We start from the raw sequence: 20,488 nt of genomic DNA, 5'->3' as shown, positions 1-20,488 counted from the left end.
AATTAGGAAGGGGAAAAAAAAAACCCCACAACTTTATAGCTTCCAAATGAGAAAGTTTGACTGTCAAAGTGTCCTGCTCTAATACTCATTACAATTAATATTACTAGTGTAATGCCTGATGGATTAGGTACAGTTACTTCTCTGCTTGGGGAGTGGGATGGGATAGATGAGTCTTTTGAGTCTCTTAAACTTGTTTTTTGGGATGTTTAGATTTTGGTGGGGGTTTTTTGTTTGGTTTTTGGGTGTTTTTTTTGAGTAAACACACCATGACAAGCAGAATTATTTTCTCTGTATTTTATCTGTGTTGCATTTGTTAGGAGTTGAAGAATCAAAGGTTTTGCTGTGTAATGTTTCATGTTTAGCAGTGGCTCATTTTCAGTACTTTTTTGGTTGTACTGTTGTCTAGCCAATTGTACGCCATCTTATGTTTCTACCTTTGTTTTTTGTCCAAAAAGTACAATTTTCTTTGGTCCGTATTGTTTCCTTTTTGTTGATTTCAGACCATTATGTCAAGTATCCAAGATGACTCTGAAGTCTGAGACTCTCCTAAGCATTTGCCACCATTATGGTGTCACCTACAAATTTTATAAGTTTATTAACTCTTCTGTCATCCAAATTGTTTATTATTGAATGGGCATAGGTCGTACGAGTCTTTTCCCAGTTGAGTCAGGCAATAGCTTAATTTAGAATCCCACAAAATATATTCCCAATTTTGAAACAAACCCCGATAAGCACATTTTAATTTTATATACATATTTTCTTTAAATTTTTTTTAAACAACTACTGAACCCGTATTTTTGTAACTGAAAGTACATTGTATCTCCGTGTTTTGCTTATGAGATTGTCAGGTAACATGGTGCTAAAGCCTGTACATAAATCTGGTTTGTTGTGTGTGGGGTTTTTTTTTTTTCCCATTGATTATGCTTCTGTTTTTCCCCAAAACTTTAATGAATTTTTCCATTCCAAAGGACTGGAGTTTGAGTAAGGTCCATTACTGTGTCTTAAATGTAACATATCTTGATGTTTCCAGAAATTACTTGCATTGTTCTTCCCTTTTCTCACCTACACTCCCCTCTCCTTGTTAAAATTGAGTAATGGTAAAATGGTTAAAATTTACATAGTATGTTTGCAGTTAGCATTTTTGAAAGCAAAACGGTATATGACCTGTAAATTTTTTCCCTTTGAAGAGGTATGTGTATTTTCTAAAATCATCTTCTATTTAGAAGCCTTTCTTGCTGCCTTTTCATGTGACTTCCTGACTGAAATGGCTAACATGGCCTTCTTGATTTTTTTTATCCTTGCTTTTTTTTTAGTTCTCCTTAATCATGTGTTCTTTCTTAACTTCTAAAAATTGAAGAACAACTGCACAAGGTTGTTGAAGATTCCTGATGCATGAATAACTGCTTCATTTTGTTAACTTCTTTTTTGGTGTCATGGTGAGGTTGTGCCATTGGTATCAATTTTCAGCATGTTGTGTACTGCATTCTTCTGTCCTTCACTTGATTGTGTGAAATCAAACCTGATGCTGTGTCCCTTAATTTGTTAAGTTTGCATTTTTTTGGAAGCTGTCTTTCATCTTTTGGAACAGTGAGCTCTTAGCATTTTTTTAAACTGCATTTTCTCTTAAGTTTTGTGTTCTTAGTTGATTTGTAGTGCTAAGAACCAAATTCAAAATAGTAGATGCCTGCAGCTTCATCCAGCTTTTGAAGCCAGTTATTTTTAACAAATTCTTACTATGGGATTGGCTTAGCATTACACAGTGCCTTAAATCATGCTGAAAGTGTAATTTATTCAAATGCTGAAAGCCTACAGATGATAAGGTACACCCAAGTCTTGTGCTAGACATTATATTTCAGATTGATAATGGTAATGTAGGTGGATGCTAGTGGAAGTTTGAGTTCCTCAGGTTGTTTTATATTCTTATACTGTTTTCCCCTGACTGTATAAAACTAAAACTCAGACTCCCAAGTTGCTATTCTTTAAAATATCTTTAATCAGTATAAATTAACAAACACCAGTACCATATTTGATAGTATCAGAGGGGATGGGTGGGTAAATAGAAAAAAACAAAAACATTTCAGATAAGAGTATAATATTTTACAGGATGCACGTGAAGCATCTCATGTAGTATAATATTCTGAACTTAAGTTTTAAACAGCATCATGCTAAATGCTAAACAGGGAGAGTTTAGTAACAGATGAAGCTTTAGAGTCCTCTCATGCTGTTAATCAGCATATTTTGAGCATGTGTGTAATGTCTTTATCTTCATACTTAGTCTGATGGAGCTATGGAAGTGCTTTAAAACGTTTGTGACTTCTGATGTGCAGAATCTTACAAAGATGGCTTTCTCAAAACAGCACAGGCCTTAGGCTAAGATTTGTAGATATCTGTTAGTTTACAGTTACAAGTGTGCTATGTGGCGTAAGGTATAATTCAATAATTTGCAAAATACTGAAAACAGTAGCAGATTTTAATAGAAAAAGACATTTTAATCTGAAGCACAGGAGTTTTGTCTGCTTGTGCTTTGATTTTTAATGGAAATCAAAGTGTACATTTCTGCGTTACAAAGGCAGTAAGTCCTGTGTTGCTGCTTGCTTCCAAAGCATTTTTTCAACCTGACTTGAAGGATTCTGAAAAGCTTTCACGTAGCCTTTTTAATGGATGTATGAGTGAATGATACCATTTTCTTGTTTTATCTGTATCTTTAAGAAAAAATAGAGAAATAACTTGCAATCATTACAGTTTCATTCTTGCAGCTCTCCAGTGGCTAGCTCATAGTTGAGTATTGCTATTTATGTGTTATTAATGAGTTTATCTAAGTCGCAGATATCTCATTTGGTTGTTACAGCCAAAAGGACTTAAGATTTAGTATCTTACTGTTACTCTTACCTTGTACTACTGGATTTTACTCTAAGGGATAGTATCCTGTCTTTGGTTATATGATGCGGTAGAAGGAGAATAGGAAAAGGAAGGAAAGAATCGGGGAAAATGACACCCTTGGAAATACTTCTAGTGAGAGATGGTGTTACTAGTAGCAAAAAAAAAAAAGTTTGATAGCGTTGATCTGATGAGCTGCTTACCACCAAAAGTGGTGTTTCAGTTTATTCTTTTTCCCCTTAGTTCCTGTGATTTTACCCACCTATTCCTACTCCCTTTCTTTTTTTCTGGTTCGTCTGGTGGTTTTTGGACTTTGTGAACTATTTCCACTCCAACCTGAAGGAACAATAATTGTTTTTTTGTAGAAGGGGGTGATGGGTATTGTGCCAAGTTAGTGACTTAAATAAGCTCACAGAGGGATCTGAATAAAATGAGAGCTAGTTTGGCTAGCTCTAGGATTCAGTGGGAACTTGCGTCTAGACGGAGATAGAACTGAGACTGAAGGAAGGAATCTCTCCTTTTTGGCTTTTTTAATTTTTCCCTTCTCCAATTCTTTCTTCCTTGTCATTTACCTAGCCAAATGAAATGCAGATAATTTGCTGGCTTCTGGAAAGTTCTTCAGGAAGAAACTTGAGGAGATTCGGCAGTGTAAAATTTGCCTGCTTGAAAAAGATAATGCATAATGGTAGTGATGTTCCTCATTAATAAAGGATTTTTTTTTAATGCCTTCAGAAATCAAACAGATCTCCTATTAAACTCTTTTCACAGCTCTATTAGGAAAGAGACTCTGCTTCAGGATGGTTTTGTTTAAAGAACTTTACTCTTGGAACTTACGGCCTGCTCAGTTACCAAATGAGGTTATCAAACAGCAAGGAAAAAGAGTGGTCTTTGGGCTACTAGGCAATCAGATGACAAACCACCACTCCGTTTTTTCCACCATACGTGGTGTGTGCCTCACTGATGCTCTTTCTGTCACTTAGTAGATTGCAGTCAATGCTGCTGAAACACTGAATTGCCGGCGAGCTTTTTCTCCTCCACTGGATTCCCTCTGCTAGGGCCTTAAACTGGTACTGGTTGGTGAGAAACCAACCAGCAATGGATATTATATACCTGTGAAAAAGCTCTAGGCGTGGGAGATAATTTTGTAGAGAATGCCAGCAGTCCTCACTTTTAAGCTGCCTTTTCAAGAAAATGTAGGACTCCTGGAGCATCTCTAACAGTAGGGAATACAACAACTAATTTTTCTTGGAACTAGTCTAGAGACCTTGGGGAAATTTAGCTGAAGAACTTGCTAGAGAGCCAGAGGCCAGGGAGGGCAATTTCACAAGTCGCTGAATCTTCTTTTTGCCATTGAGCATGTGTTACTTCCTTTGTGTAGGATTCTGGAGGAGGATAGTCTGGTTTATTTTATGCAGTTGTAAGACCTATTGAGAACAGACTTCCAAAAATGCACGTGTGTAACAATAATTTGTCCTGCGAATGCTGTTCACAATTCCTCAGTGGCACAAATAGCATGGTCATATTGTTATATACATCAACTTGTTCTTTTTTATTAAAAAAAAAAAAAGGCAAGCTCTTATTGTTTTGCTAGAGATAAGAACACTTCCTCGTTACGTTTATTGTCATTGTCATACTTTGAGAAAAACAAATACTTAAATCCAGTGTTGATGTTTGATTTATGTCAGAGGATGACCACTTCGTGTTCTTTAATGTAAATTCTGAAGAACACGGAATGATCCTGTTATTCTTATGTTTGATACATTTGTCTGAAACAGTAGCCTCTCCATTAGTTTGTGTATTTTAATTGAAAAGAAAGGTATGATTTGCTGACTTGATTTGCTGTCTTCTGGAACAGAAGTCTGTGACTATATTCTTGGAATAATTTTTTGAAAAGCCTGTGAGAGCTTTTTTGAGATATAATGGGACAATAGACTGTACTTCTTGGGAGCAGTATTTGAAATATTTAACTCATGATATTACCTGAAAATCTCAGCAGAAAAGTTGTCACTGTGAGAAAATATACATTACTACCTTTTTAAGTAAAAAGACACTGAAATGAATCACCTGCATTTGTTTATATCAATATGGAATGTTTTGAGAAACTCTTCATTAGCAAGAAATAAAGCACATAATCTTTTTGGTGTTGTATGACTAGTGGAGTTGCAAAACGAGTCACAGAATGTAATCTCTCTTTTGTTTGTTTGTTTGTTTTTATTTCAGCAGAAATATTATGTACCAAATAAGGTTCCTCACAATTGCACCTCAGCAGGAGGGAGGTGTTAAAGAAGAACCAATTTCAGAAATTCAAAACAGACGGACCTGGCAGTTTGACTGGGCATTAAATAAACTGGATAACTCTGTCAGAAAAACTGGCCGCATCCCTAAAGCCCTTCTACTAAAAATCTTCCATGGAATATGCAAAACAGGTAAGTTGCTTCCAGTTAAAACACAACAAAAGCTACATTTTAAGCTGCAATATAATGATTCATCAGACCAAGGAAATTATTTGAAAGAGTTCTGATTTATGGTTTGTCTTTGGATTTTGTTTAATCTACTGCATATAATGATGAACAGATGAAGATTAAATGCTTTAGAGATGTTATTTTCCTTTAAATGTTCACATTTGCATTTCTAGGTTTTTATGTCTTTGCGAATTTATAAAAAATGAAAAAAAAACTGTGCTTTTAAGACGTCTCATCATATTGTCTTGCTTATTGTGGATTTTTATCTGGTAATGTTACGCCTTCCTCATATAACTGTACTGTGAACTCTGAATAGGGATCATGTCTGTCTGTTTTACACAGTATACTTTTAAAATGTTTATAATAAACCATGCTGTCCTTAAGAGGCCATTTGTTTTAAAATGGAACTATACAGGGAAATGTGGAGGTGATCCCCAAGCTTCCCCATTCCCTGGTAGCTGTGGCTATTCAGGACAAGAAAGCTTTATTTTTTGAATAAAACAAAAATAAACAGCTGAGGCATGGTTCATTCTGTCAGATTCAATAAATATTTGGCTAAAAATAGCCAGACTGTATTAATATTTTGCAAACAAGGTACCACAGTTGATGAAGTTTGGTACTAGTTACGGTGAGTCAATGGAGATATTTGATGAATATTGGTGAGTATATTTAACAATGAAAGCATGTATTGTTTTAATTTTAAACTTTTCTGCGTATTCTTCTGGACTGTCACTGGCTTGTATATCTGGGATTGTGCTTATAAGAGTTTTGCTGGTCACTGTTTAAAAGTTGAGTCTTCAGTTCATGCTCTCTTCCTGTCGAACTAAGTTTTTCCTTTTTGCTTGTGATATCCTTTTTGATTCTGACTGCTTTTTCTTTTTTAGCTATAAACTTAGAATTTGTGAGTGTGGATTGGCAAGAATTTTATGTCTCTAAGCTTATCTGCAAATCACAGTTCTTGATGATATTTGATTAGTTACATGGTTCTTAGGAAGTTGTATTAACAAAAAACTTAATTGTTTATAGTGGTTTCCTTTGGATGTGTAAGTATATTAAAAAAAAGCCCACAATAAAAACCAACAAACATGGAAGTTACCAAGAGATTTAACTAGGATGCTATTCAAATAAATCATTTCCATATGAAAAATCCAGTCTTTTTTTTTATTAATAATGTTGAAAACTAATATAGTAAAAGTGTGGGAGGTTAGTTATTGTGGATTTCTTAAAAAGATTTGACTGTGTTTGTGTTGTTCTTCCGTTTCTAATTACAACAAAAAATGCCCAAGGAAGGTGCTTGCTTTGGATCTTGTCCTGCATCTTTCTATACTCATATTGCCAAACCTTTTCCGGTTTCTTTTGACTTTTCAAGGTACTTGGTCACTATTGTAACACTGGCATTGTGAAACTGGAGATGTGTTGGCATTTTTATTGCATGAACTGAATGTATGCAGGGATTTAAAAGTTAGTCAGGTATGACTTACCTCACTGCTCCATTATGTCTTCAGAAGTTCAAATCCCCATTTGCAATTTGTACTTGCCCCCTCAATATGTTGACTTTTTTTCTCTTCCTTTCTCATTATTGCCTAGTTTTTTCCCACTACTGGCTGGCTGTCTTTCTAGATGAGTTTACTCTGTATGAGTAACTTTTCTGCTGTAGATTGCACTCTTGCAACGTAGTTTGCATTAGTTATGTGGTATCCTAGATTTGCTAGTCCTGTTTGGTGCCTGAAGTTCTAAACCTAGAGAGTATTTAGCTTTCTGCTGTTGAGGTTTTTTTTACTTTATTTTGCCATTATTTTATAGTTGTATGTAGCTGTTTCTGCAGCTCTGTATAATTAGAAATTACACTTACAGTGGTCAGCAGCAGCTGGAGATATCTTTACTGGCAACAGCTCCTGCCTCTGTGCTGGGCTGTACACAACTCTGGAGTGTTGGCATGATGATTTGTCAGTAACTTATAAAGCATTAGAGATGCTTTAGACTTGAAGTCATTTTGGAAGTCTGAGTCTTTCAAGTCTGCATGTATGTCTCTGAGGGCAATGATGAAAAAAATCTGTAAGGTTTTCGATGTTGTATGTGAACATTTGTCTTGCTCCTTGTTAGAGGAAATTACTTCTGAATTATACCTTTCTCTGTGCTAGGAGAGGGATAGACAACATTTTTTTTTGCCTTTTGTTTGTTTGTTTTTCCCTTTACAGTATGCTGCTTTTTAAAGGAACTCTCCTTTTTATTAGAAATTGCTGGGTGTGCATATAAAGATGTGATTGAAAAAAGTTTTGTGTCTCCAGCTTATTGGGTAATCTGTGATAAATTCTACAGCTCTGCCTTTCTTTGCCTTATGAATAGTAGTGAAGTCCAAGACAGACAGATAGATGAGTTCATAGTTACTTCTTCGACATCCTCGGGCTAGTGCAGAAGTCAGAGAAGGTAGACATTCATAGTTTCCTTCACTATGCTCTAGATGTAAATTATCTCATTTATTTTATATTGAGCATGGGCAGAAGTGGAAATGGAAATTCAAATATGGAATGTCTCTGAATACTAGTTTTGGAGTAGTGTGGAATTGGTATGAAGTATTTTGCCATTTTAAAAATTTACCAGAAAGTTATGTCCTGGTTAGGATGAAATGATCTATGGATCTTAGATCAGGAGATTTAAAGTATGAAATCATTTGAGTTTAGTATTTTGAGTTGTACTACTTAAAATTTCTGCTCAGCTGAGCTCATTATTTTACTAAATAGCATGTTTTATCATGAATCTTTTTCGTGATAGAGCATCATACTGTCATTGTTTAATTATTTGCGTATCCTGTTCAGTAAAATACTTCAGTTTTGGAGAAGATTCTATTCTATACAGAACGCTTAAATATTTCAGTGGGTCAGTCTTGAATTTTTTTTCTAATTTTAAATGTATAATTATTTACAAAGAAATCTGTGGTTGTGTTCCACTTGCAGGGTGTCCAGGGAGTAACCAGACCTTGCTTTTGTTGCGAAGTTGTGGCGCTCTTTTACCAGAGGTATTGTCACCTGAAAGAACAGAATTAGCCCATATGATATGGGACAAGATGAAAGAACTGGGTAGGTTGGTTTTTGTTAGTCCCTCTTGCAAGAACAGCTGTGTGCTTTAGTTACTTTCTTTGTAACAGAAGTCTGAACATATTTTAAATGTTTAAATGTTAGGTTACAAAAGCAAATACCCATTACTAAAAAAAGCTAGCTTCTATTATTCAAGTGAGAGACCTATTTCCTATTCTTCGAGTTATACTGACATCTAGGGGTGTTACCAAAAAAACAACCAAACCTTTAGATTTATTATTAAGGTGCTTAAATTGGACTTTTGCTAGATTTTCATTATTGTGAGAGTGGATTTTACTTTTCTGTTAGAAGTTAGATATTCTGTTAGGTATCTGGTGGGCTGAGTATTCCTAGTGCAACCAACTATTTTATCAGATGATTTTTTAATTGTAAGTTACTGATTTATCTATAGATGTTGCATAGGTGAACTGCTTCTTCGTAGTAATATTGCTGAATCTGTAAAATAAACACAACTGTAGAGACTGTGGGATAGCACGCACACATTGATGTTACTGTGCTCTTGTTATGTTTTAGCCTTTTATAAACAGATGTGTGCTCTTAAATAGATGTCTGATACTTCAAAGGTGCATAAAAGGAAGCAGTCTCGTTATACATAAAGTTCATACAGAATAAAATTGATATGAAGTTAATTGCTTGAGGAAGGTACAAAATTGTGTTGAATTCAGAGAATCTACATTCACTGACTGGATAAAATATTTCCTTAGGTGCTGTGTATGATACAAGCCATTATAATGCTTTACTTAAAGTCTACCTTCAGAACGAGCATAAATTTTCTCCGACGGAATTCTTGGCCAGGATGGAGGAAGCTAATGTACAGCCCAATCGAGTAGGTACCCCTTTATGATATCTTCATTCATAATAGTGCATTCTATTACTATTCATAATAGTAGCATTCATTTATTGGGTGGAAATCATGAACTCGCCCTTTTTGTTTTCTGTAGGTTACATACCAAAGGTTGATTGCTGCTTATTGCAATGAGGGTGACATTGAAGGAGCGAGGTATTCTTTCGCATTTATGTTTAAAGGGATTGCCACAAAATTTCTCATATTCCCTACCATCAATGTTAAAACTCATTTCAATGTAATTCTTATAAATTGAGCAAAGCAAAGAGGGAGTTAAAGTATATTTTAACCAAGCACTGAAGAGCAGTTTCTTAGAAACAGCTGGAACCTACACAAGCAAAAGAAAAGTGATAGACCAGTGTGTTCAGATCAAATTGTATTCAAGTTGCTCAGAAAGTAACTTGCTTTGTCATTTCTAGAGCCAGCGTGAAAAAGTGTGAGATTATGGAGGCTTACTGCCTACATAAGAAAATGGCTACTAGGAAAGGCATTTGAGAATTAACTGGGCTAAGGATGAAATAGTAATAAATCTGGGTTTTGTTGTCGTTACGCAGGGCTTGCTGGACATGTGTCTAATGTTTTTATTTTAGCAAGGTTAAGTTGCAACAGTGTGATTGCTGGGCATGAGAAATAAGTAAAAGGAAGAGAAAAATAAAAAACCCAGCCCCCGCCTTGTGTGGGCATGATTCAAAGTGACAAATAGAATTCATCTGGAAAAATTAAAATGACCAAATTATGAGCATATTATGCAGCATCCCCAAATGTAATTGCTCAGTGACATCAGGATTTGGTTTTGTTTGATGCAGTACTTGTCCAGCAGAGCAGCAATAGCTCAGTAGTTTATCTTTTCAAAGGAGAAAAAAAACCCCAAAAACCTAATCATTCATTGTCTTGTGTCTTGCAGTAAGATTCTTGGATTTATGAAGAACAAAGATCTCCCAATTACTGAGGCAGTATTCAGTAGCCTTGTAAAAGGTCATGCAAGATCAGGGTAATGTTGTTTAATACCTGTTTTGTTTTCTTTTAGTTTTAGTACAATATAAAGTGATACTGTACAGAAAAATTACATGCTGCTTGTAATGGCATCACCCTATTCACAAGAATAGTGTGATGGTTTTTATTAATGATGTATAGAAGATTGTCTTTTTACACATTTTTGAAGCAAAACGGGGCTATTTAACAAAGTAGGTATTTCTTGTGTCTGAAGATCTTGAATTTCAAGATAAATTATGGCACTTTAATACTATTTGAAAAAGAACTTTGCTGCACTTAGTTTTGAACTTTTTCAACTGTTAAAGTTGAAATAGTTTTCTCAGTAATATAATAATGAAAAGATTTTCACTTTCACCTTCCAAGATTTGTTTGGTTTAAAATAAGTTTCTGTATGCTTGTTGCAGTCTTTGTTTCCAATTGTAATTAATTTAATGAGAAAATGTGGAAGTCACAATAAACATTATAATGATTAAATCTACTGAGGGTATTTTTTCTGAATTCTTTTAGAGATATGAAGAGTGCGGAAAATATCCTTTCAGTCATGAGGATGGCTGGTGTTGAACCAGGTCCAGACACCTATTTATCACTCCTGAATGTGTATGCTGAAAAGGGTGATGCTGATAGCATCAAAAAGGTATTGCAAGTTTGAGTTTAAATACAACTTGTTTGATCTTTTGTTCAATTCAACTTTGGAATGCTTTTTATCTATGTAGGAGGAATAATACTGAATTTTATAACTTGTTTCCTCCTAGTCTGCAGCAATTAATTTTTTTTTTTTTGCATCTGAATAACTGGTTAACTGAAAGCATTCTCGTAGCTTATGAAAAATGCTTGTCTTTTGATAGTTGCTTTTCACTCTGAGAGTATATGTTTGTCAGTAGTGATTTAATAATTCAGTTTTTTTTTTAAAGAGGCAAATAGTACACGTGAAATATTTGTATATTTATAAAAAATAAACCTGGATTATACTACTCGTATTGAGTCATTCTTTGGCTCTCATTGAAGGCACGAAGTCTTTCCAGTAAAACTGATTTTTTTTTTTCATACCAACAACTTTATGAAAGTGTGAATCAGATAATGCTACCTTACAGCCCTTTGTGTAGCTGATTTTTTTTCAAGTATTCTTTACTTGAATATATCTCTTTTTTTTAAAATCGAAGAAGTATTCATAAAGGAATGAGAGAAGAAAATTGGTTTGAGTTTAATAAGTAGTATCAGATGGAGAGGACTGAATCAAGGAAGAGGATGTGCAAAACATAATATTGTTCTGTGACTTACAAATTAAACAAATCTTCGTAAACCAACTTTCTTCCAAACACTAGCAAAAAGTTTGATTAATCATTCTCGTCTTTTCAAAGTAATCTCTTTTGAAAGTCATCTCACAATGGGAACACCTCTGGTGTTTTCATATATTTTTAGGTAATAGAGAGAACTGCCTCTTATATCCCTTTTTCACAGTCTAAAGGTGTTTGAGGCCCTCTCTATAGATCTTTGGTATTCTCTCTACCATATTCTATGTATCTAACCCTGTGGTTTTTTAAAATGGAAAAAACCCTTCAGTTTTGTTTTTCTGTGGGTTTTTTTTTTTTGTTATTTTAGTATATGCTATTTTGAATCACTTTGGAGTCTATTGAAGTTAAATTTATTTTGATTTACAGACTCTGGAAGAGGTTGAGAAGAGTGAAGGGTACCTTATGGATAGGATTTTGATGCAGGTAATTTTTAGCCTTGCCAGGGCTGGATATCCTCAGTACATCGAAGGTATTAAAGAACGCATAAGATTTGAAAAGGGATTAATTCCAGGTATGTACTTGATTATTACAGCAGTGTTTTGCTACTCAGGGTGGAGAGAGAAAGCTTTTTTTTTTAATTGCAACAATAACTAATGTTACCCAAAATCGACAATTTAGTTCTTTTCTCTTGAATGCTTAGGGAAAGTGATATTTTTGCCATTAGTTTGTGGATTCATTTGTACTACTTTCAAATTGGTTTATATTTAAATTTTATAAAATGTGTTCTAATAATTTACATACAATAATTAATTTATAAATTTTTTTTAACTTCTAAAATTCATTACGTTTTTATAGAAAAGCAGTAAACATGGAGTCTTTTCTTCAAACAATACTTTTAATTCCTGTTCTGGCCCTTCTTTGTGAATATCATAAAAAGGGAGATTAAACACTGAATATAGTTTCCTTTATCTACAGTTAAAGACACTTTTGGATCCCAGTATGCATAATCTGTTTGATAACTGTTAAATACACTTCACCTTATTTTTTCCTTTTTGACGTGTCTAGAAATGTGTTTCTTATATTTAGTATCCTTCTATCATATTGCAGTGGTTATGCTTCTGTATTTTTTGGCACTGTCTTCTAACAGGAAAAGCAAATTTCATTGATAAATATAATTCTGAAAAGGGTAGTCTCAAATTTGATTGGTTAATCATGTTTAAAATATGCTAATGATACTTGTAAAACACTTAACCTAGCTTTCACTAATTTTAGTAGTTTAATGTGAAAATATGTATATGTACTTCTAAAATTTGTTCTCTGTTTTTCAATTGCTAGATGCAATGAACCTGTGTTTGACTCTGGTAACTCACGGCTTTGAAGATATAAGTTTCCATATTTTGAAGTCTCTTAATCATTTATCGCGCGATAATGTGGATCAGGGTAGCTTCTTCTTGCAACACTGTGTAAACAGAGATCTGGTATGCAGAACAGTAATACTCTTTTCTTAATATATTAGGAACAGTATATTTAGCTTGATGCAACTGTGAAGAAAAATGGAAGTTTTTTTGCATGGTTCTTAAAGAATAAAAGAAGGATTTTAAAATTTCATATCAATTTGCATAGTAAATTGAAATTCATGAAGGAATCATGTTTGGCATGTGTCACATCCATTTCCTAAACATTAGAAGAATCTGATATTCTTAACAATTTGTGAAATAGAAAAAAATATTAAATTGATTTTTTAAATTCTTCGCAGCCTATGAACAAGTTGAAGCAATTTTGTAGTGAGTTAAAAGAAGCAAAAATGCACTCAGCACCGTTACCATTTATTTTGCGTTGTGCTTTGGAGGCCAACAAATCAGGTACTCTGCTTATTTAGATATTTTACATATGCTTATCTAAAGTACTTGGTCACTGTTTAATTGTCTTGTGAATCTTTGCAGCCTTGGCCATTGATGTGATGAAGATGATGAAAGAGGAAGGCTTGCCACTCAGACCTCATTATTCCTGGCCGCTGCTAGTTGGGTTCCAGAAAGAGAAGAATCTTAAAGGTTAGTTGTTTCATTTATTGCAAACCTAGTGCACATATCTTACTATGAAAACATTGTTAGGAGATTCAGCAGACTCTTGAAAGTGAACGAAGACCTTGCTGCTTGTCTGTATTTTTTGTTGCAAACAGTTTTTTCTTCAGAAAGACTTTTTTCAAAATCTTCTTTCTTTCCTAATCATGGTACTTTTCTACAAATTTAAAGTCTACCTTTGCATAGAAAGGTTTGTGAGAGTGTTTAATTATCTTTTTAACCCTTCACGTTCTTTCTGCCTTCCACTGATTCTTTTTGCTGCTCATTACCTTTTACTGAGTTTACTCTTGAAGAAACTGGAATCTGAGAGAAGCATTTAAAAGTAAGATTATGTTATAATATAGCTGTCTTGGACTGCAAACCCAATCCTTTTTTCAAGCCAACTTCTTACTATTTACCTGACAAGCCAAATGTGAGTTTTGTTACGATAATAAAAACTGCAGGAGAACTTACATGGCTGAATGTGTGAGCCTGACCTGACAGCATACTGATTGAAGGACAGAAATGCTCAATCTTTGGGATTTTTAAATAGGTTTAAGCATTTAGCACACTTTCCCCTGTTACACATGGGGATGTCTACAGGATATGAATAAGAATTGAACAAATATTAAATTTTAGAGTACAATATCTAATTCTTTGGTTTGCGTTATTGGTAATTCAGAAAGAATGGTATTGTAAAAAGATGCTTTTAACAGAAGTACTTCCCCCTTGGGGAAACAAAAAACTGTCTTTTTCATCTTATCTCACAGTATAATGTGCTTTAGAATGAGATGCAGAGTTGTTAGTGTGACACTGGGTGACAAACAAAATGCACAAACAAAAAAAAAGTGCTTTTAGCAGACTCTTCATATCGCAATTTTATCTTAAATATACAGTCACATTCCAGTGTGGAAGAAATGCTGAAACAAGTATTCCCTAATTGTTTCTGGCTATAAAAATGTCTTAAGTCTTTTTCAAAAAGCCTTTGTGAAAACAATATTCAGTTTTTATTAACTCCTTAGGCTCTGTTCCTACTAGGCGACTTCCCAAGTTCATCTTCTCCCAGGTTTTCAAATGCTTGAAAGTTCTATGATATTTTAAAAGTCTGGCAACGTTGTTTTAGTTGGGTCCTTTGTGACTTAATTGAAGTACAATGTTGCCAAAAAACAAGTAAATTGAAATTGGTGTCATAGTTCTCTATGTGGATGCTGCCTACTGAAAAATCATGCTGTCTGTTACTCCATGGAAAATTTCACCTCACTAACACAATTATAAAAGGTGTTGGAAGTATTTTTAGATTTAGACTTAGCTCCCAAAATTGAAGCAATGTTTGACCATCAAGAGTAACTTAAGTTTTCATATCTCTTTTGGTCTTTGGTAAGATCAGAAGTTGCCTTAATTTGAGCTCCTGCTATAGAAATCAACTATGCTTTGGCTACTAGTTCCTGCTGGAAGCCATGTAAGCAAATTGAAAAGAAAACTGAGGATGGAACCCTCAATTCTGGCTTTGCCATTTTCTAGAGAGCTTTTCTTTTTCTATCTGCAAAGGCATTGAATGTATAAACTTCTGTATGGCTGTATGATAGTACTGTGGATTTGCAAACATGTTTTTGTTGGTACTTAGTCTCCAAGTTTGAATTGTCAAGTGGGAACGTTATTACTGTGTGCATACCTACAAAAGTCAGTGATTTTGCAATTCTTAAAATACGTAAGATACCTAAGCGATTTTTTTTCTACATGAAGAGTCAGTGGAATTATTTTGCTGCAGTGAAACAAGTTGTCTTTTTCTTTCCCATGTGTAAGCTTACATTCATTTCTTGAAATTTAACAACAACAAAAAAAAGAGATCCACTATCTAAAAATATAATCAATGTGTTTGAAGGAAAGAAAATAGGGGAGTAAACCCCACCCAGCCTGAAATTGTTTTATAGAAATAATAGAGCAAAAAATAATGCCGCAGTGAGAACTTAAAGGTGACAGCAGATAGTAAATGAACAGAATGGCGCTTTCTAGCAGCAAAAAATAATAGAGCTGTGTGAACAAAAGTGTAGATAGACATTGTATCACATCTCATACCAAAAATGAAGTAATAATTCCTTTCTCTACAAGGTAGTAATGCCCAGCCTAATGTGTATAATTTTGCATCTCTGTATAGGTCAGGCTGCAAATGGAAAAGAACTTTGAGGAAAAACTATTAAAAATCTGATAAGATGTAGATAGTGGACTAAATAATCGTTAAAGAACACAAATATAAGCAACAACTTACCTAGAACTGCAGGGTACAAATGCCTGCATCAGTATGTATAATGTGACCCAAACAATTATATAACTAATAAAAATGTTTAATTATACATTTATCTAATGTTCATTATAACAAAAGCTGACATGGGATATCAAAGGAAATTCCCTAACTTCTGTACTATGGGATTGAGTTTGAAAGAAAAATAGCAGTAAAGTGGTGGCTAAGGGGAATGAAAGTAAGCAAGGCCACTTTTAAATACACTGTAGAGAACTTAACCACTCTGAAATAGCAAACAGTTCTTTTCCATCATTTTACACAGGCAAATAATTTCAGATAGGGCATTCTTGCTTTTGTGTGCATTTGTTATATAATTTGATAATTACTGATTTCCTTATTACTTATCTAGTTACTTATTAATTATAATTAATAATTACTTGTTACTGTTGGGCTTTTAGGAATGGAAAGTGCTTGAAGGGTTTAAAAGATCCATATGCAGTGGTTCTGAAATGGTTACTGGCACTGAGATTCATCTTGTATCAGATAATACACTGAAACTGGGAGCGGCTACTATAAATAACTAGAAATGCTTGACTTCCCCTTCATCTTTGTATAATCATGTTATTTTTAAGGACAGTTTTTTAAAAGTCAGTAAACTTTAGTTTACTATTAAACTGTTGTTATATACACAAAGCATGGTTAGTGAATGATAATTCAGTTTTTACTTTGGGAAATAAGAGTCTGGGTCCAGAAAGGAATTAGGTGGATAACTTCACAAAGTGATTGCTTGAAATACTAGTTTGAAGACAAGTTTTTCTGGTAAAGAACTCTGAGTGCATCTGAAATTAACAGCACAGCAAAAATACCTTATATGTTACGTTGTTTTCCTAAAAGCGACCTTGCTTTTCAAACCAGAGTGGGTTTTTTTTTTGTTTCTTCAGAAAACTGCTTGAAGCCCTTGCACATGTAGCAGTGTACGTAACTGCCTTAGAAATCCCCCCTGGAAGAAGGCATGACTTACTGTGAGAAACTTAGGAAATGAAAGGTGGACTGAAATGCAAGTCTCACTTTTCACTTCTTGAATAACAGCAAGTTGCTCTGCTCTATCACAGGAATATTATGACCACATTGTAATTAATCTCTTCTGTATTTGTTCTTGGATATACCGATTGGAGGCTGGAATCTTTTCTGTTGGGGTGTTCCAGTGCTGTTTCCAGTATTGACAAAAAGGAGAACAGAAGTTTGTCTGTGTTTTCTTGTCTGTTTCTTTCCTCTTTCCACTCGCTAAATGATTTTTTTATACTCAGCTCCTGCAGTCCTTGCGTATCTCAGCCCCATGATTGCAAAAAACTGTTCTTGATTAAGCAGGGAGATGGCCGGAAGACTTTACTGTGGGTTTTAGCCATACCAGTCTTCTGGATCAGTGGTCTCCGAAGTGGGGTGTGCAAGGCAATACACTGGGGTGTGAGCCATCTGTTAATAAACAAAATAATTATTTAATCCTTTTTTACTTTCTGTTTTTGTGTATGTTTTATACTGTGCATAATATATCAGTACAGTAGTATGTGTATATAATTTCTAAGTAAATACGCATGTATTGGGGCTGTGTTCTGAAAAAAATTTGGTAGACCAGCGTTCTAAATGAACCTGACTGCACTTCTGTCTCTCTGTTTTTAGTCTGTTCTTTGGTTTGGGGAGAGAGAAGAGTTTAGTGTATTTTCCAATATAAGGAGCAAATAACTTCTAAAAGTCCACACACATAGTGCTCAAATCCTATTTCATGCATGTATTGAATAATTTTACAGTATTTTGATTGAAGTGCAAATGTTTTATTGCTTTGTGTTGTGGAAGGTGTCTATGTGATAATAAAGTGTTTCTACTCTTGGTGAGGTAGAGAATGTATGCAAAACTGTAGGATTCTGTGTTGGTTTTAATCTTCTATCCTCTCCCCCTCCCCCCCCCGCCCCCGACTTGTACATTAGCCATCTTAGAAATGAAGAAATATGTGGCAGCATTTTTAAGTTTGCAATTAATTTGGCTATATGCAGTATTGTAACTGGTCTTCCTCTTTAATCTGCATATCACTGTTGTACTAGTTTTCATGCATGCCCTTTCCTACTCGGGAACTATGCCAGTTCATGTAACATTTTTGTCGCAATGTCTACTAGGGAATGGGGATGATTAACAAGCCTGTTTTGTACTCTGTTCTAGATACAAATTTGAATCCAAGTCTCCTGAGTTTACCACACCTTATTCATTATGGTGTCTAGTTCTTGATCTACAAACTACTTTCTAGTGATACAGATACAGTTATTTTTTTAAAAGGTTTCAACTTTTAAGAGGACTTAGTGTGTTTTTTGTGAAGTAGAAGACATGAAATAGAAGCTAGCTGTCAAAATTTGAGAAGTATCAAGAAAGATTTACTGTAATTAATTCTTCATTCATATTTTTGCAGATTCTGGGCCAAAATCAGAGTTTTGTTTAAGGCAAACTCTAACAGATGATGCGACTTTAATCTAGTGTGACTTGCCTGCATGTATTTTTGAGTGCTCAAAGGGAATTCACATTTGATTATTTGCACCGTAGTGCACTGCATAAAATATTCATGGAAGTGTCACTTTTCCATAGGTGGCACTCCAGGGCAAAGACAGGGACTTTGGGAAACTTTACATTTTTAAAGTAATAAGTATGAAATGCAAGTTGAAAAAAACATATGCTGTTTGGTACTGGTGTCCTGCAGCAACTGACAAATCATTTTTAGACCAGCAAAAATGATAAATACCTGTATTTGTTTTGACAAGGGTTCAGAGTTTGCTAGCTAGGGTTACTGTAAGAATTTTCTGTAAATCAAAAGAGCGTGAGCAATTAAAAAGCATGACATATACTCATACACTCTTATTGCTGAACTACTAAGATTTGGTATCTGTTGTCTTCAAATGCATATCTACAGTACTAATATACAGTCTAGTTGTGTGAATTGATCTGAACCCTGTAGAAGTTATAATGTAGCTTCACTGGGGCTTGGGAGACTCCAGCCTTTCTCTGAATTTCCAGTTTGAAGCTGATGCGTTGATAGAGGAGTCAACCTATGTGCTTACAAAATTGTTACTTGTTTTAAACAAATCTAGAGACAGATCTTGAAAGATTGCTAATCTGGGTTGGATACTGGGAACAAAACTAAGAATGTATTATGTATTGAAGAATGCATTTGTATCTTGATTTTGATTACATACTTTACACAAAATTTCAGATTTGTTTTTTGTGCCAAATAATATGGACATTTTGATACATAGCTCTAAAATGTGTTTTGCAAACATGACCAAGAGTAACTGTCATATATTCAGTGTTAGAAGATAACTTCGTATACTAGCAGTTTCCAAACTGGCCAAGAGTTTCGTGGCTTTTATAGTACAGCACAGAAAAACAAGTTTTGTAAATCTATTCTAAGTTTCACAATTAAGAACTTTATTAACACCTGAAATAAAAATGCAGGATTTTGCATGTCATTTTCAAGGAGGGAGATTGAGGAGAGAAGTGCTTTTTTTGAAAAGCAACATTTCTTTTTAAAAGTTGAGTCTCATGTTTCCGTTTTTCTGAAATGCTTAGGCTTACCAATTTTGTCTTGCTAGGTATCTTTGATGTCCTCAAAGTGATGCACGAGTTGGGGGTGGAACTTGATGCAGAAACATACACAGACTATGTTTTTAAAAATTTTGCTGATAGTGAAACTGCCCGTGCCCAGCTGAAGGTGAGTTTACATTTAGAATTCATAAAAATTACTATTGCCTGCCTTGTTTTTGCTATGTTATTTATTAAGGCTGTGGATCCCAGTTGTGCTCTAAACATGAACCTGGTATGATGAAGCCTGTTCAGAACATTCAGATTACTTTTGAAACAGTTGTTGCACTGATGGTTTGTTTACAGTGTTTTTCTCCTGAGTTTCTTTCTCCTTTTCAGAGCTAACCAAAATACTTTGCTCAAGACTTACTAGCTTTCTGTTTCCTGAAGTGGAAAAATAAATAAATGAATTATGTCCTTTTTTTTAACTGGGTATTAGGAGTATTACAATTGTTACTGGTGAATTTTTTTTTTAATTGCTGAAGAATTCAGAATTGCAGACTAAATTTAACTGTCCCACTCTTTCTGCCTTTGGTAACTTCTCTCTTGCAATTGATTTCAATAAAAACTGGATAATTTTTGATGAGTAGCAACTTATGTGGCTAGCCATGTAGGCTTCTGTAGAGCACCTTCTATGTTCTCAATAGCCATCAATACAAGAATGCTAATATCCTTTGGGAAGGAAGTGTTTAAAAACAATAGCAGAAGGTCTTCTCTGGATGTATTTCCAATGATTGATCGCTTTATCTCTAGAAAAATGACTGCCTGTTTGAAACTGTTGGACTCTCTGTAGCAGAAATAAGATATGAAGCAGCACATGGAAGACTGAATAATGTTCTTTCTCTATGTAAGTATTTTTCATGTTGCACGTAACTATGCACTTGGCCATAGTGTTGATTGGTTGTAGGCTAAAAGATTGACATGTATTAATATATGAGGTTTAAAGATATGTGGGGAACTTGAGCAAAGTTTTATTACGTGAGGTCCTTTATGATGAGATGTCAGACTGTTTGAAACTACCAATTCTGGACAAAATATCATGGTTAAATTCTTTTTTAATATTGAACG

General features: G+C 34.4%; 1 protein-coding gene across 1 annotated transcript in view; it reads left to right on the top strand.

Moving 5' to 3' along the window:
- Positions 1-5,103: 5,103 nt before the first annotated feature.
- Positions 5,104-20,488, top strand: part of LRPPRC (leucine-rich pentatricopeptide repeat containing) — a gene marked incomplete at its 3' end in the record, with an annotated part of 64,024 nt that continues 48,639 nt past the window's right edge. Inside the window, exons 1-12 of the mRNA XM_010294600.1 lie at positions 5,104-5,303; positions 8,294-8,416; positions 9,139-9,260; positions 9,376-9,434; positions 10,183-10,269; positions 10,779-10,905; positions 11,930-12,074; positions 12,839-12,981; positions 13,260-13,365; positions 13,447-13,554; positions 19,432-19,550; positions 20,174-20,267. Of these exons, the coding sequence (XP_010292902.1) occupies positions 5,108-5,303; positions 8,294-8,416; positions 9,139-9,260; positions 9,376-9,434; positions 10,183-10,269; positions 10,779-10,905; positions 11,930-12,074; positions 12,839-12,981; positions 13,260-13,365; positions 13,447-13,554; positions 19,432-19,550; positions 20,174-20,267 (1,429 nt within the window). The remainder of the gene's footprint in view (positions 5,304-8,293; positions 8,417-9,138; positions 9,261-9,375; positions 9,435-10,182; positions 10,270-10,778; positions 10,906-11,929; positions 12,075-12,838; positions 12,982-13,259; positions 13,366-13,446; positions 13,555-19,431; positions 19,551-20,173; positions 20,268-20,488) is intronic.

The sequence above is a fragment of the Phaethon lepturus genome, unplaced genomic scaffold (assembly GCF_000687285.1).
Source record: "Phaethon lepturus isolate BGI_N335 unplaced genomic scaffold, ASM68728v1 scaffold43349, whole genome shotgun sequence".
NCBI lineage: Eukaryota > Metazoa > Chordata > Aves > Phaethontiformes > Phaethontidae > Phaethon > Phaethon lepturus.
Note: the sequence above shows the minus strand (reverse complement) of the source record. Positions and strands in the feature narration are given on the sequence as shown.